At 38.2% G+C, this 14,687-nt stretch overlaps 1 protein-coding gene across 4 annotated transcripts in view; it reads right to left on the bottom strand.

The window, feature by feature from the left end:
- GK (glycerol kinase) overlaps window positions 1-14,687 on the bottom strand; it is a 67,747-nt gene extending 53,060 nt beyond the window's left edge. For 2 of the 4 annotated variants that reach the window (XM_011385416.2, XM_011385417.2), the window contains exons 1-3: window positions 14,446-14,686; window positions 4,306-4,379; window positions 2,150-2,256 (exon numbers count right to left, since the gene is read on the bottom strand). In XM_011385416.2, the coding sequence (XP_011383718.1) occupies window positions 2,150-2,256; window positions 4,306-4,379; window positions 14,446-14,523 (259 nt within the window). In that variant the 5' untranslated portion in view covers window positions 14,524-14,686. Of the gene's footprint in view, window positions 1-2,149; window positions 2,257-4,305; window positions 4,380-14,445 lie in introns of all 4 variants that reach the window. The other 2 variants (XM_011385415.2, XM_011385418.2) reach the window with 2 other exon arrangements.

Consider the following 14,687-nt stretch of genomic DNA (forward strand, 5'->3'; position numbering starts at 1 on the left):
TTACAGACCATTTAATGCAAGTGGAAGACAAGTCACTTGGACTGGAGTTGTGTTTCATGTTTACATACAGAAAAAAAAAACACACAAGAGGAAAGGGAATGGCACCCAAGTGGGTCCAGAAGGCCAATGGGTCACAGTGTACCTTACCTATAAGGGAGGAAGAATGATGTCAAAAACTTGGCCAATCACCTTGGACTCTACATCCTGAACATGGCTTTAAGCCACCAAGATGATTTACATCTTTGGTAATAGATATTTTAACAGAGTGTGCTACCAAATGCCTTTTATGTGTTCATGCAGTTTAGACTATGAAAGCTGTGAGAACAACTCAAGGAAATGATCAACAATCACTTGGATGCACAACTTATCTAAAACTTGGTGAATACAACTCTAAAAGAAGTTCAAAGCACTTTCGTTTAGATGTAGGAATAGAACGAGGATAGGATATTAAAAAATTGTCATCAAAATATTAAATCTACATGGGAGTTTATTTCTTTTAAAAATCTGCAATAACAGAACTACATTATTGTCACATTAATTTGCAATTATTGCGATTATTGGATTAACATGTTTCCTTCACTTGACTGATAGCTGTATGACCCTAATTGTGCTTCTTTGCTTCCCTATCACACCCAGCACACAGTAGGTACTCTGAGTTTGCTGAATGAATGGTTTTGATTATATTTAGTCTTTTTCAAGTAAGTTTTATTTACACAGATAGGGGAAAGTCTGAAAAAAAAATCAAAGTTTCATCTCAGGAGGACTGGTAAATAAATCCCAGAGCCAAGAAAGATGACATGAATCTCACTGACGTTTTCCCCCTACTTAGAGTCAAACTACCTAATAAGGAAAAACTAGCCCTTGAATGATAAACTTGAAAATTTTAAACTATAAATAGATGGCAATTACCACATTATGCCTCTACCCTTTACACTAGCATATCAATTTTAGATGACTGGGTTATTCTTTTTCTTCCTGCATGGATGATACAAAGCCTACCTTAGGTAGATATACTATTAAAACTACTAGAAATTAAGAGAGAGAGAGAGAGAGAGAGAGAGAGAGAGAGAGAGAGAGAGCGCGCGAGCGCTGTAATTGTCTCACACTCTCAGTCACTTCAGGGAGATTTTACAGGTGAAGTGTTTTGATTTCAAACAACCTTCCCCTCCCCTGACGTTCCTTATTCTAGTCTTTCTCTCCTCAGTAAAAGCCATCCCTAATCTATCCAGGAGCTCCAGCAAAAACCCCAAGCATCGTCTTTGACCCATCTCTTGCCCCCAAACCCTACTGCTCTCTCTACTACCCTGACATTGAATCCATCAGCAAGTTCTGGCCCTTTGTCCCCACTTCCATTGCAACCAATGTCAGTCAAGCCAACATCCTCTCTCAGAACATTCACAGCAGGCCTCCACACTGGTCTCCCAGTGTCCACACTTATACTTTTACCATCCTCTCCCCACACTGTTCCACACAGCAGTCAGGAAGTTGTCTTTAAACTGCAAGTCAGAACCTGTCATCCCGTTGTCTGCTTAAAACTTTACCAGGGTTCTCTGTAATACTAAGAATAACATCTAAACTCCTAACTATGGCTACAAAGCCCTATCTACTTCCCTGATTTCAGCTCCTGCTGAAACCTCTTACCCACTCACCCTGTCCCCCTCAACCTTCTTTAACTCTACTTTTGACATGCTGCCCTTCTTTCTCATCCAGGAATGTGTCTAACTTATTCCCACCTCAGGTCCTTCACATGTACTGTTTCTTTTTCCTCAAACACTCTTCCCCAGATATTTGCATAGCTGGTCCCGTTTGGCCTTTGAGCCACCTCCTCAGAGATGCCTTCTCTGGCCATCCAATCTAAAGTAAACCTCTCTAGGCACACCCTACCATATCACTCAGTTTTATTTTCTGCATGGGACTTACCAGTATCTGAAATTAGCTTATATTTCTCTGTCTCTATTGTTGGTCGCACCCCCACCAAAATAAAAGCTTCACGAGAACAGGAACCTCATATTCCTGTTCATTGTTGTATCCTCAGTTCACACAGAAATGCTTGGTGCTGCATAGGTACTCAATTATGTGGCTGAATGAATTAATTAATAAATTTGATTGAAATAATCATGCCACAGAATAAAATATTCTATTAAAATACCTTTTATGTTGGAAATATCAATATTGAGCTGTCCAAGTTTCTCACATGTTTTCTCTATGCACTCATAGACAGACTGCAGAATTTCCATAGGATCTTGTTCCACCCATCTTTGAACAAAAGAATGTATTTGGTTAGTCCACGAGAAAGTAATACAACTGTAATTTATTTCTCTAGAAATGTTCGCTTGTGAGCATATGGCTGGTACATAAATTAAAATCAGATAAGCAAAGCAAAGCATATACAACACTTTAAATAAATGATTTAAAGAAAAGGCTATTTCCCTTACATTTTTATTATTCTTCATACAGTAATTTGTCATTTGAAAAATGGCAAGTAATAAATTACAGGTCACAAAATAGCAAATGTTCTACCTGTTTTTAAGTCATTTTTTTCAAATCCAGTAAGAAATTAGTTCCCCCATTCTTTATATCCTGTGGGTTTAATGAATTGATAAACTATGTGTATGTTTCACTGGTCACTGGTTCTAAGTAGACTGATATCTATCTACAAAGCAAAAGGAATTCTGAAAAGTCAAATAAGTATACTAACCTCTTTTGCTATTTTTTCTCAAAATGTCTGTTAGAATTTAGGGGAAAATTAAAATTTGTTCTACTAACTATTTTGAGTAGATAAACAATTGGTCCAAGTTTTCAGACCCACTCCCAGTGCACTTTTGGTAAGGTATCAGGGCTTCAGAAAGCCGAAAGGCTCATAATAAATGACAAAGAAGGAAGACCTGGGAGAAACAAATGGTGATTGAGGAAACACAAAAGCAGAAATGAAACAAGGTAAAAGAATCCTACTGGAGGATCTGCAAGTAGCAAGAGAATTTCAAACGCCTTTCCTCTCTGCCTTCCCCAGGCCCGCCTGGCTTTTCTGCGCTTCAAGTTGTCTCTAAAACTCTTTTCCCAAAAACCCAATCTCCTTCCACATACTTCTAATTTTCATCCAAGACTGAGGTATCATCTCTCTAAATTGCAGTGGGATCAGGCCTGTGGACAGTCATGCTTATACTGTTAACATATCAATGGCTTTTATTATTAATCAAAGGAATTCTTTAAAACATAGGATAACATTTTTCATGGAAAGAAAATTATAAAATGTGTAGGATGCCATTTTTTTCTTTCTTAAATTGAAGTAAACTTCACAGAAAAATGAACTGATCTAAAGTCCACAATTTGGTGTTTTAACAAATATATATACCCATCAACCAACACTCCAGTCAAGATATTTCCATCATTCTGGAAGGTTCTTTCATGCTTCTCTCAAGTTAATGGCCTACTCTACAGACAACCACTGTTCAGATTTGTATTATCCTAAAGTAGTTAAGCCTCTTCTTAGATTTCAGATACAGCAATGAAGTACGTACTCTTTTGTGTCCAGCTTTTTCCACCTACCATGTTATCTATGAGATTTATCCATGTTGTTATGTGTATCAATTCACTTTTTAAAAATTGGTGAATAGTATTTCACTGCTACCCATTCTACTGATGACAGACATTTGGGTTGTTCCCAGTCTAGGTTATGATGAACATAGTTGCTACAAACATTCATGTCTGTCTTTCTATAGACATATGCTTTCATTGCTCTTGGATTAATTCCTAAGGGTGCAATGCTATAGATGTATGGTTAATTTTATAAGAAACTGCCACACAGTTTTTCGAAGTGGTTGTATCATACACATTGTTAAATTTTAAATAATATACTTAACATATTATTTAATCATAATTACTACATATGAATATTATTCCCCAAAAGGATGATTTTAGTATTAGATATGTAAATGCTTTTTAAAAAAACAGATATCTTTATTTAAGAAAAAACCTCTTACACTCAATTTGGCCAAGCAGTGGTTTGGCTGTGATAGAGACAGCCAAATGACTTCAAAGACAATGCAGAATTTCTGATATTTAATTCTCCTTTGCTTTATTACTTTATCATCTCCTTCTTTGCTGTCATTGAATTCCTAAGCCGTAAATTACCTCCATGTTTTGCCAAGCTACCAAGTTATTTCTTCTTTTCTTGACTAATACCTATACCTCAAGTCTTCTCAGGAGGGTATTTGGTCAAGTTTACTTTACAAAGCCCCAGGGCAGGTGGGGTGAGATGGACTAATAAATGTGATATATCTTTACATATTAAATTAGGAAACATACCCTTCTCTTGGAAACTCTTGTTTTATTTCCACTTGATGATGACTAAGTAGTTCGGCTGTTTTTGAATTGAAAACCTGAAAAATGTATTGCAATATTATGGTCAAAATGCAGGTAGAGAGCAAAGATATTTAGTTATTCAGCAACTGCAGTTCTTATTCACTGATAGAAAAGTTTCAATTAGACGAAATTCCATAAGCTGTTCTACTTTCTCTTCAGGTAGAAACAGGAAAGTTATAAGATAGCTTCAGAAATAACTTCTCTTTAGTTAAATAGAAACCTAGTGAAGATAAAGCTTGAGACAATTCCTTACTCTTTGAAAAAATAGTTCCATATGTAGGAAAGTTAATACATCAACCGATTAATAGTGTGGGTTTCTTTTTGACAATAGGAAAACCAAGAATAAAAGAGAGCTGGTAAAATGCTGATAGTGATGACGTTAAGGTTCCATTCAGCATCCTTATGTGGAGACAGAGTCACAGATGCCCAGGCAGGGAAGCATACAGTGTGAATTCCTTTGAAGGGAAGTACAGCAAAACATCGAGCTCTTGTAAAAGGTAAATAGAGCCATATGAGCAGGGGTAGAATTATATCCTTGAATTCAGCTGAGGGCTCTCTGACATACTTGTTCTGAGTTGTTGACCCTTGATATAAAACATTAAAACTAAAGATGAAAGCTAACAAAGACATGCTGTACATGCCACCACAATTTTAATACTACAAAAACAACACTTTTCAAACTTAGCAACCTTTTATCATATACAGTTGATCCTTCAATAATATGGGGGTCCCTCTCATGCAATTGAAAATTCACATGTAACTACACTGGGCTCTCCACATACTTGGATTCTCAACCTTGGAGCTGACCCTTGAACAACACAGTTTGAATTGCATGAGTAAATTGAACTCTGGCCACTTTTTAAAAAGCATTGTGGTCTACGGCCATGCCACCCTGAACAAGCCCGATCCCGCCTGATCTTGGAAGCTAAGCAGGGTCAGGCCTGGTTAGTACTTGGATAGAAGACCATCTAGGAAGACCTGTAGGCATAAAAAAAAAAAATAAGGGATTGTAAACTGACAAGGTCCTTGCAATCTGTAAGGTCAACCAAAGGTTGCCTCACCTAAAAAATTAAAAAAAATTAAAAAATTATAAAAAAAAAGCGATGTGTAAGTGGGGTCATGCAGTTCAAACTATATATATATATATATATATATATATATATATATATATATATAGTTTGTTTGTTTGTTTTGCCGGGGAGTATCTATACTCGAGTTCCAAAGTAATTAGTCTTTGAGAGTAAGGATTCACATTTTCACTAAAGTTAACTTCCAAAATCACTGTAATTGCAGCAATAAAATCACATCCATTTAGGTAGGAACATTTGTCCATGCCTAATTTTCCTGTGGGAGAAAATTACCTGCTCAATGCCACTAAGAAAGGGAAAGAAATAAGAGCACACACTGAAACACACAAAGTGGCTACTCCCCTCCCTCCCCACCACACATACACCTCCTTTTTGGGAGGAAGAGATAAATATAAGGAAAGCAAGAAGGCAAATTCTCAAGCCCTTTGAGAAGATCAAATATCTTACAAGTCAAAGGTTAACAACACATCATAAGCAAAAGGCACTTGGCAGAAGCCCATGTAATTTACAACTTGGCATTAGCATATGTCTCTAAGATGTCTGCTTTATTTGTCCTATTTTATTTGCTGAAGTATCTCTAGGGCCTAGAACAGTGCCTGGCACAGAGTTGATGACCAATAAATGTTTATTGACTATCTGAAAAAATATGGTCTATTAGGCACTTATTAGGACAAAAATTATCAAATAAAATGAGAAACAGTTGTGTGGCAGAAAAACTAGTAAGAAACCACAGCTGTATTCTTTTTATTCACATTACTGCTGCTCCCAGGGTCTACTCTCAAATTCCCAAAATGAGTCTGGATTAAGAAACAAGGTGTCCCTTCTTTGCTGGCTGGATTCTTAAAAAACCTCGCCAGCAGACGTATGGGGCTAAGAATGGAGTGGTACCCTTCTTCAGTCACTTCTTAGTTTTGAGTAGGCTAACTTTAGGACCCTCACACTAGAAATGGGTCTATAGGCCTTTGGAATAGGCGCAGAAAAAAAAGATTTTCGTAAATTTCATTTGCCATGTTAGGGCATGACACTGTCTGATCACACAGCATCTGGACATAACAGGATGGAGTGTGGACTTCCCTACTTCTTCAGAGTGCCAAATCTGAGGAGAAAATGAACATTGCCTTTAGTTGTTTAGAATTTGATCCTATGTACCATTCCCAAGTTTGTCTGACACTTTATAGATTTAATGTTTTTAGAATCTACAACTTTCTTGATGCAAAACCATCCAACAAAAATATAATACAAATCACAAATTCAAGCCACGTTTACAAATTTAAAATATGTAACTTTAAATTTTCTCATAAAAAAAAAAAGAAAAAAGAACAGGTGAAATTATTTTTAATAACACGTTTTATTTAAACCAATATATCTGAACAAATATCATTTCAGTATGTGATCAATATAAAAATTATTAATGAGATCATTTGCATGTTTTTAGTACTGTCTTTGAAATCTGGGCATGGAAGAGGTTAGGTTGACATCAGGTCACCTGCTAAACTCAAGAAAAATTTCTGTGGGCTGCGGAACTCTGTAAAATGGCACACAATCCCTAACTCCAAGGAACATTCCCCCCTTAGGTATTAAGTAGTCTGGCTCCAAGAGACTCAAGCCGTTAATGTGCATGTAATAATAATAAAAAAATTTTAAAAATGCAGTTTTTCTTTCATTCTGAGAGTTGGCTTTTTGATCCCTGCCGTCCAAAAAGTACTGGTACCAGCATGCATTTGGCAGTGATTAACATCTCTTGTCTTTTGTCTGCAGTGACAGCTTTCAGGAGAATGTATCTTTAACGTGGGTCTGCATCCTCTAAAATTTTCCAAAAAGTTACTTCCTTGGGAACTCTGGCTAGCTATAGGCACAAATATTTTGGTTCCTCCTTTTGCGCCTTTTTAATAAAATGAACCAACTTAGCCAAAATAATTTAAAATTCTAATGGCCATTTGGGAAAACTTTTAAGTCTACCACAAGGCTCCCTCCCCTCCTTAAAGGAGAGAATTCCAAACCTCTCAAAGATGGGCTACATTCTTTGATCAAAATGCAGAAGCTTCTAAAAGACGAAATGACGTAAAAAAAAAAAAAAGGTAGCTCTAAAAAGATCCTAAAAAGAACTTTGGCCAGGTACTTTAAAATTTCTGTTTCTCCCACTCAAAACCTGACAAGGTATTTGAGAAGATTTAATAACTTTTGATCATAAAGTTGGCAAAATTAGAAGCTGGAGATTCAGAGGCCGATAGGAATTTTTTTTAAAGCCTCTTCCCCTAAGCTAAAATAAACAATGTACCCAGAGAGAAAGAAGCAAATTAGGAATGACAAAGTTCCTAAGATGTCACTTAATAAACCAAATTCTTTAGGGGAATTGAGAGCAAGTGTCCCTATCTTAGTCCCTATCTTACAAATCTTTGTGAAACCAGAAATGCAACTCTAGAGGCATTTGCAACTCGAAGCCCACCAATCTTTACTGTCCTCAAGTCCTAAAACTGAAGATAAAAAATAGCAATCAAGGAGTTTTTGTTTGTTTTTTTAAAGCACAAACTGCTGCTCTGGTTCCAAGGCTGCTTGCCAAGAACAAATACAAATCTTAATCATCGTCTTCACAAATATTAGTAAGAAAAAGCCTTAACCATCTGAACAAATAAATGTAACTTATTCCAACTGCTATAAATTAATGAGGGTGTTGTGTTTTGTGTGTGTGTGTTATTTTATTTTATTTTTTTTTGCCTTATTGTACCTGTCTCCTGGCTAAAATTTTAAAAACAAAACTATCAGGTCTCTGATTGCATATGTCCATAAATGTGTATGTATTTCTACCTCCAGAGAATATTACTAGAAATGGTTTATAAAGAGCTGTTTAATTGGCTTAAAGGAAATAAATGCTCATATGAAAATTCTCAAAAATAGAAAACGAACCCAAATGCTTTTTCTGGATCACATGACCTGAGAATATTTGATGTTAAAGCTGGTTTGGTTAAATAGGCATGTTCTTAAAATATCACCATTAAGTACCACTTTTATCCTACCTGGGTTTATTAGTCAAATTAAGTCCATGTTTTCTGTTGCACAATTTGCCAGCAAGAAACATAACTTGGTATAAAATTTTCATAATTAACCTAAACATAATTATCGAGAACAAGTAAAATAAACAGACATAGATGGGTTAAAAAGTTTTTAGGTAAACTTTTCAGCCATACTTAGGTTTTATGGTATGTCTACTTAAACAGTTTCCCAAAATCTTTTGTTAATGTGAAACCTTAGACTTTTGCCAAGTTAAATGATGAATATGTAGATCATTTCCAAAAAAAAATAAAATAAAATACTGAAACACTGATTGTTAAAAAAGTCTAAGTGTATTTATTCTTGACTTCTTATTACAGATAAACTAAAAGATAAAATTTGGGTCTGCCAATAAGGCATATGAGAACCTTATGCCTGGTGTAACATGAAAGCAAAGAGCACAGGCCTGGGAGGCGTGCATTGCTTGGGGGTGAGGGGCCAAGCCCAGCCCTGCCCCTGCCAGTTGTTTAACTTTTAACTTCTGAGCCTGAGTTTTCCATGTGTAAAAGGGTTACATAAAATAATTTAAGAAAGGTTTTTCTGCACAGGGTAGGTACACAGTATGCATCCAAAAGACGCTACCACCACTGTTGCTGCTATGACTGCTATATTTTTATTACTGTTACTACTATTACTACTACTACCACCACCACTGATAAGTGATAGTTAGGGTTTGAAATCCCCAGTTCTATTTTCACCTCTAAGCCCAAGTCATGTATCGATTCCAGATTTTGTTTTGACGGGAGGGCAATTATAAACAGAAGAAACAAGGAAACTTAATGTAGAAAAATATTTGAGCACTGTGAAGGTACATGGCATACACTCAAAAGATGTTACCACTACTACTGCTATTACTATTATTGCAACATATTGTTGTGTTGCTGTTATTATTACTGCTGCTGCTGCTACTACTACTACTTCTACTACTAACCTCTAAGTGGTAGGATTAGAATTAGGAGTCACCAGTTCTATATGCACCTCTGTACCCAAATCATGACTCAATTCTACATTTGGAGGAGGAGGATAGTTAGAAAAATGAAGACACAAGGAAAATTATGTTTAGAAAAAATTGTTTAATAGGAACTTTCTGCAACATCACATGCTCTCTCTGTCTTAGAAGGAAAGTAGTGGAGAGACAAAATACTTTCCTTACTAAGTAACTGTCCTTTAGGCTTGCCTCACTCATTTTATGAGTCATTCATAAACATGCACATTCATTTCCCTTCCCATGCAATTTCCCCACTAGCTTACCCTTTTATGCCATACTCAACTTTACTATGTGATAAGACATTATTCAGGAATGTAAACGCCCTCTTTAATACACTATGATATATATAAATTCGAATGACCTAAAATAAAAATACTAGCTACAAATACGTTACACTGCAAACTTAACCACAAAAGGCATAATGGTACCTTCCAACAAGCCACACAACTAAAAGAAACATAGCAAATGACACTGTATTTTTCTTAAAAATGAAATTATGTTAAATAGCTTATGCATACATCTAATACATCAATAGTTGCCAAATTTCACCCCACAAAGTTTACCTTCCAAGTTTTCCAATCCAAGAGTTCTAGTCAACACATCTGAGCCCTGAGGCCCCTCTCCACTCATGTCTATTCATGTGGTCATGTGCCAGACGCTGTTTTCTGGGAGGAAAAAAAGACACCATTCCGCCCCTCAAGCAGTTCAAATCTGAAAGCTCCTAGCATACTTGTGAGACACAAGAGGACAAACGAGGGTGGCAGCTCTGTGGTGAGAATGTATTCTTGCCATTTGTGTAATGTGATGGGCAAGAATACAAACCAATTTAGTGGAGAAAAACACCCACAAAAGAATCATGATAGTTATCATAAGAGTGGCCTCATTCCAGCTCTGAACCAAATTAGTTTTACCAAGTTTACTGTTCATTAGTCCCTGGCTCCTAATGGGTGCTTAATAAATATGTGTTGAATAAATAAATGAAAGAAAAGGAAGCGGAAATCATCCCTAAGCCTTATGAGGTCTCTAAGTATAATGAGACAACTGGGGCCAAGGCAGTGTTTCCTGCCAAAGCAAGCACAGAACTATAATTCTAATCATTCTCCATAGACACTGGCTATGGGAACAAAATGGTTATTCAACCATTATCCATTGTCACTACACCTGAGTCCAGCCCAGGATCTACTGCTGCAGCACAAGACGAACAAATCAGCAATACCTATTCGAAGGCAAAATTTTTTACATATTGTAAAACCAAACTGTAAGTATATTTTTCTTGGTGAAGATTCACTGAGGATCATAATCAGAACTGACACTTGAGTGATATGTGAATAAGTGGACTTCTCCAGCCTTCCATCTCCCCTTTACAGTACTCCAGGTAGCAGGGGGGCCTAAGGCAGAAGTTTGGAGGACAGGCTTCCCAGTGTGACAGATTGCAATAGACCTGGACTTAAACTCTCATTCCACCAGTTACTCTGAGACCTTGGGCACAATCCCAAGCATGGCCTAATTGGTCTAATTGCAAATTAGACCAATTAGGCCATGCTTGGGATTGTGCATCACAGTTGTTATAAGGATTAAATGAGATAATGCATCACAGTTGTTACAAGGATTAAATGAGATAATGCTGGAAAAGTCCTCAATGAAGTAGCTGACACATTTTAAGTCACAATACATCTGAAGTGTTTGTTTCGTTTTAATATTCAACTTAATGAGGGGGAAAAACCAAAGTTACTAAATGAAAAAAAGAAGTTGACTGTTTAAACTGCAACTTTTTTGTCTTATAAAGAAATGGCCCCTCCTTAAAACCTATTACAGTAATCATCTTTCCAAGAAGTTGCTACTCTGCAATTGGAGTAACCCTGTGCCAAAGCCAGTTCACTTTCCTATCCGACAAGTTGGAAATTCTCCTTTAGTACAAGGCATATGCATAGGTTGCCAAGATTAATTCTTTGACAACTGGAGGAAGAAATGAGTATGTTCTAAAACTGCAGGTCTACTACTAAAATAGAAGAAATTAAGTAATCAAACATAAACTCAAATCGGAAAGTTTTAAGATTTTTGGACTAGGTAAAAAGGATATCCAAGATTAAAATTCCATTGACCTATTAAAGAGAAATAAAAATCTATTCAATGTGTATAAACTGCTCTCTATAGACAAAACGTGGGTTCATTTGTTGTATTGACCAAGATATTTTAAAGAATACGAAGATGAACAACACTTAAAAGGAGGTCCCCGCTCCCCAGTACAGCAGACATAGAAATATAATACAAAGTAGGGATAATGGCTACTAATGGATAAGTGCTAAAGGAAGGGGGAGAAATGCTAACTAGGGGTTTGAGGAAGAGATGGCAGTTGAGCCACTATTTGGAGGCAGAGTAGAATTTCGAGAAGGTATGGGAATAGAGGAGGAATTGCCTTAGATGAAGGAACATGAATAAAGAAATCGTGTGTCCCTTAATGGGAGAAAGTTAATATTGCTAGCAGAAAAAAGGAGAGAAGAAAGCTTGGAGAGGTTATTGGTCTTGTGAAAGTTGAATTAGATATGCAAATTAATGAATGGCCAGGAAGTTATTTAAATACCTTCAACTTTATAAGCTTCCTTCTGACAGTTCTTTTTCACTATAGTCTTTATGAGAAGGTAAGCAATTATTTTTGAGTCATAATTACAACGTGGAACAATATGACTGGAATAACTCCTGGGAATCCCCTTGTGGTTGAAGCACTTATTCAGCAAATCCATTATCTGCATTTTGCAGGGAGTGGTTTAGCAAGCTCTTTCCTTATCGCCAAAGGGAAAAACACCTCGCCTAAACCATTCCCAAATTTTCCTCTACTTTGCAGCCAATCTCTAAGTTTTTGATCTACCTCTGAAGCATTCTTTTCTAGTTTTCTCAAGGAGTGGAAAACTTTATTGATCAACTTTTACGCATCATTCTATAAGCAAGATGGAACTCTCCTGAATTTGCACCTTAGCTTACTCATTGAGCTCATTCCATACAGAGCGCAATAAGGAGAATCCCAACTTTCGAAAGGCTCATGTTGTTTCTGTCACACATGAACAACTGATGGTGAGAATATGAAGTTGACTTAGTCCTTCTCTACTAGTGCAGAAAAATGTCTGTTGGGCAATGGAATCCAATGGACCACAAACAACCTGCAGTGGACAAAGAAGATTGTTGGGCTATGTGAACAGCAACAGTGAAGACAAGCACAGTCAGGCTGGGTCCTAAAGAGCCTACAGTTACAAAATATTTTACCCACTTTCACAGAGGGCAAAGGCTATATAAACTTGAAAAAAAATCACCATGTTTGGTTTGGCCCCCAGTATGCTCTGTGAACTGTTGCCAACATTGAAGAATAGAAAAATGTCACTGAAAATTCCAGATGACCAGCTTTTCTTAAAGAATTTGAAGATCTGGCGACACTGGGCTTGTGTTCCTGCTTGGCAACTATAGACTGACTACTCCCTTGGTCTGAGTCTGCTCTCCAGTCTGCCCCCCCGCCCCCCGCCCCTGCCTTCTACCTGCCTGGCTCCTGGAGGAATTTGTGGGGACAATTCTTCAATATGACTTCAAAATGCAACTCAGTCAGCACATGTCTTAATGGTCTCTCTTCATTTTAAATACAAAATGGTGATTGTATATTTTATATATTAATCAAATCCAGTTAGGCAGACTTTCTTTCTTATGAAGCAAGATTACTTTATAAACATTTATGAAAATAAGACAGAATGAAACCTGCCCAGGGTGATCAAAAGATAAACAATGTAAGAGACTGTAGAACTGCCTTGGCAGCTCAAATCAGGGTTAAATAATGAAATAAAGATTCAAACTAAAATTGGACTGAAAGCTTTCCAGTTTAGACAAGAAAGTATCAAAATGAACGCACGAATTCAGGTTTTAGTCAAGGGGTCAGCTAAACAGAAATTTGGAACAATATATACACTGTATGTGTAATGCACACATACAGTATACATCCACATACATATGCATACTAAATCATGCACGAAAAAATGATCCGAGGTAAAGTAGCAAAGGTGGAGCTAAATAATTATTAAATATTTATATCAACTTGCCAGGTCAGTCGAATGTCCACTTTAGCTTAATTAACAACCATTTATTGAAATTACTTTTAAATTGTCTTACTGAACTCAGCGGCATCTCACTTTAAGAGCAAGTTTCCTAGCGGAGTCACTTAAATAGCACTGTTACGGTAGAACTCTGCTGTTATACACGGTAAATAAAAAGAGAAAGAGTTTTCCTGTCATTTTACACTGTGAAGCATGTGCACAAAATGTAATAGGCAAAGTATCAGAACTGAAATTTGCAAATATTAGAAATTAAATAAAGATTCCAGTAAAGACAGTGTCCTGTCTTTTTCCTAATAAGTTCTGCCACCCCCACCTCCCCATAGCATTCTACCTTATGCAATTTCTGTGGGAGAGGATGACAACGCATCATCACGCTAATACTATATTCGTTCTACTGTTCCAAAGGACATTGTGTTAAGCTACCACAGCCGTGACACAGCTTTCCCCCCATCCAAGGACGTCCTGCGCCCCGCAGGCCAAATGCTTCTGGGGAAGACCGCAGCAGCGGTCAGTGTGGCCACCTGTCCCTGGCTGCATGCAGGCTGGCCGCTCCGCACTGATGCTCGGCAATTCCTGGCTCCCCTTTGGGAGAGGAGTGTCCCCATTAGTAGGTGACCGGGTTCCACCACCAAGGCCAGGGCTGCTTGGCACGGCCGCCGGGGTCGCGAGAGGCCAAGGTCCCCCAGGCCCAGGCGGGGCAGCCCCAGTGTGGCAGGTCCTGCTCTGGGGGCCGTGGCCTCCTTCCCTTGCCTAGAGGCTGGGGCCCGGGGTCGGGGTAGGCACGGGATGGGGACGCGACACCCAGCGCCTGCTTCCCGGGGCTCCCACCCCGGCTCAGCTCATTCCTCAAATGTCACCCCGGGCTCACCAAAAAGCGCGTCGAGCTGGTGCCCTGGTCCACTGCCCCCACCAGTGGCCCCAAAACTGCTTTCTTCGCGGCTGCCATGAAACCAGCTTCGGGTCGTAGGGCGATCGCGACCCGTTTCCCGGGTAACGGCGGCGGGAGGGGGAGGGGCAGGTGGCAAGTCCAAAGGGATATGCGGAGTGTGACCGCTGAACGATCCGACCGCGCTCCAGGCTGCCCCTTTACCCGCGCGGAGCCTTCTCACC

The sequence above is a fragment of the Pteropus vampyrus genome, unplaced genomic scaffold (assembly GCF_000151845.1).
Source record: "Pteropus vampyrus isolate Shadow unplaced genomic scaffold, Pvam_2.0 Scaffold714, whole genome shotgun sequence".
Lineage (NCBI taxonomy): Eukaryota > Metazoa > Chordata > Mammalia > Chiroptera > Pteropodidae > Pteropus > Pteropus vampyrus.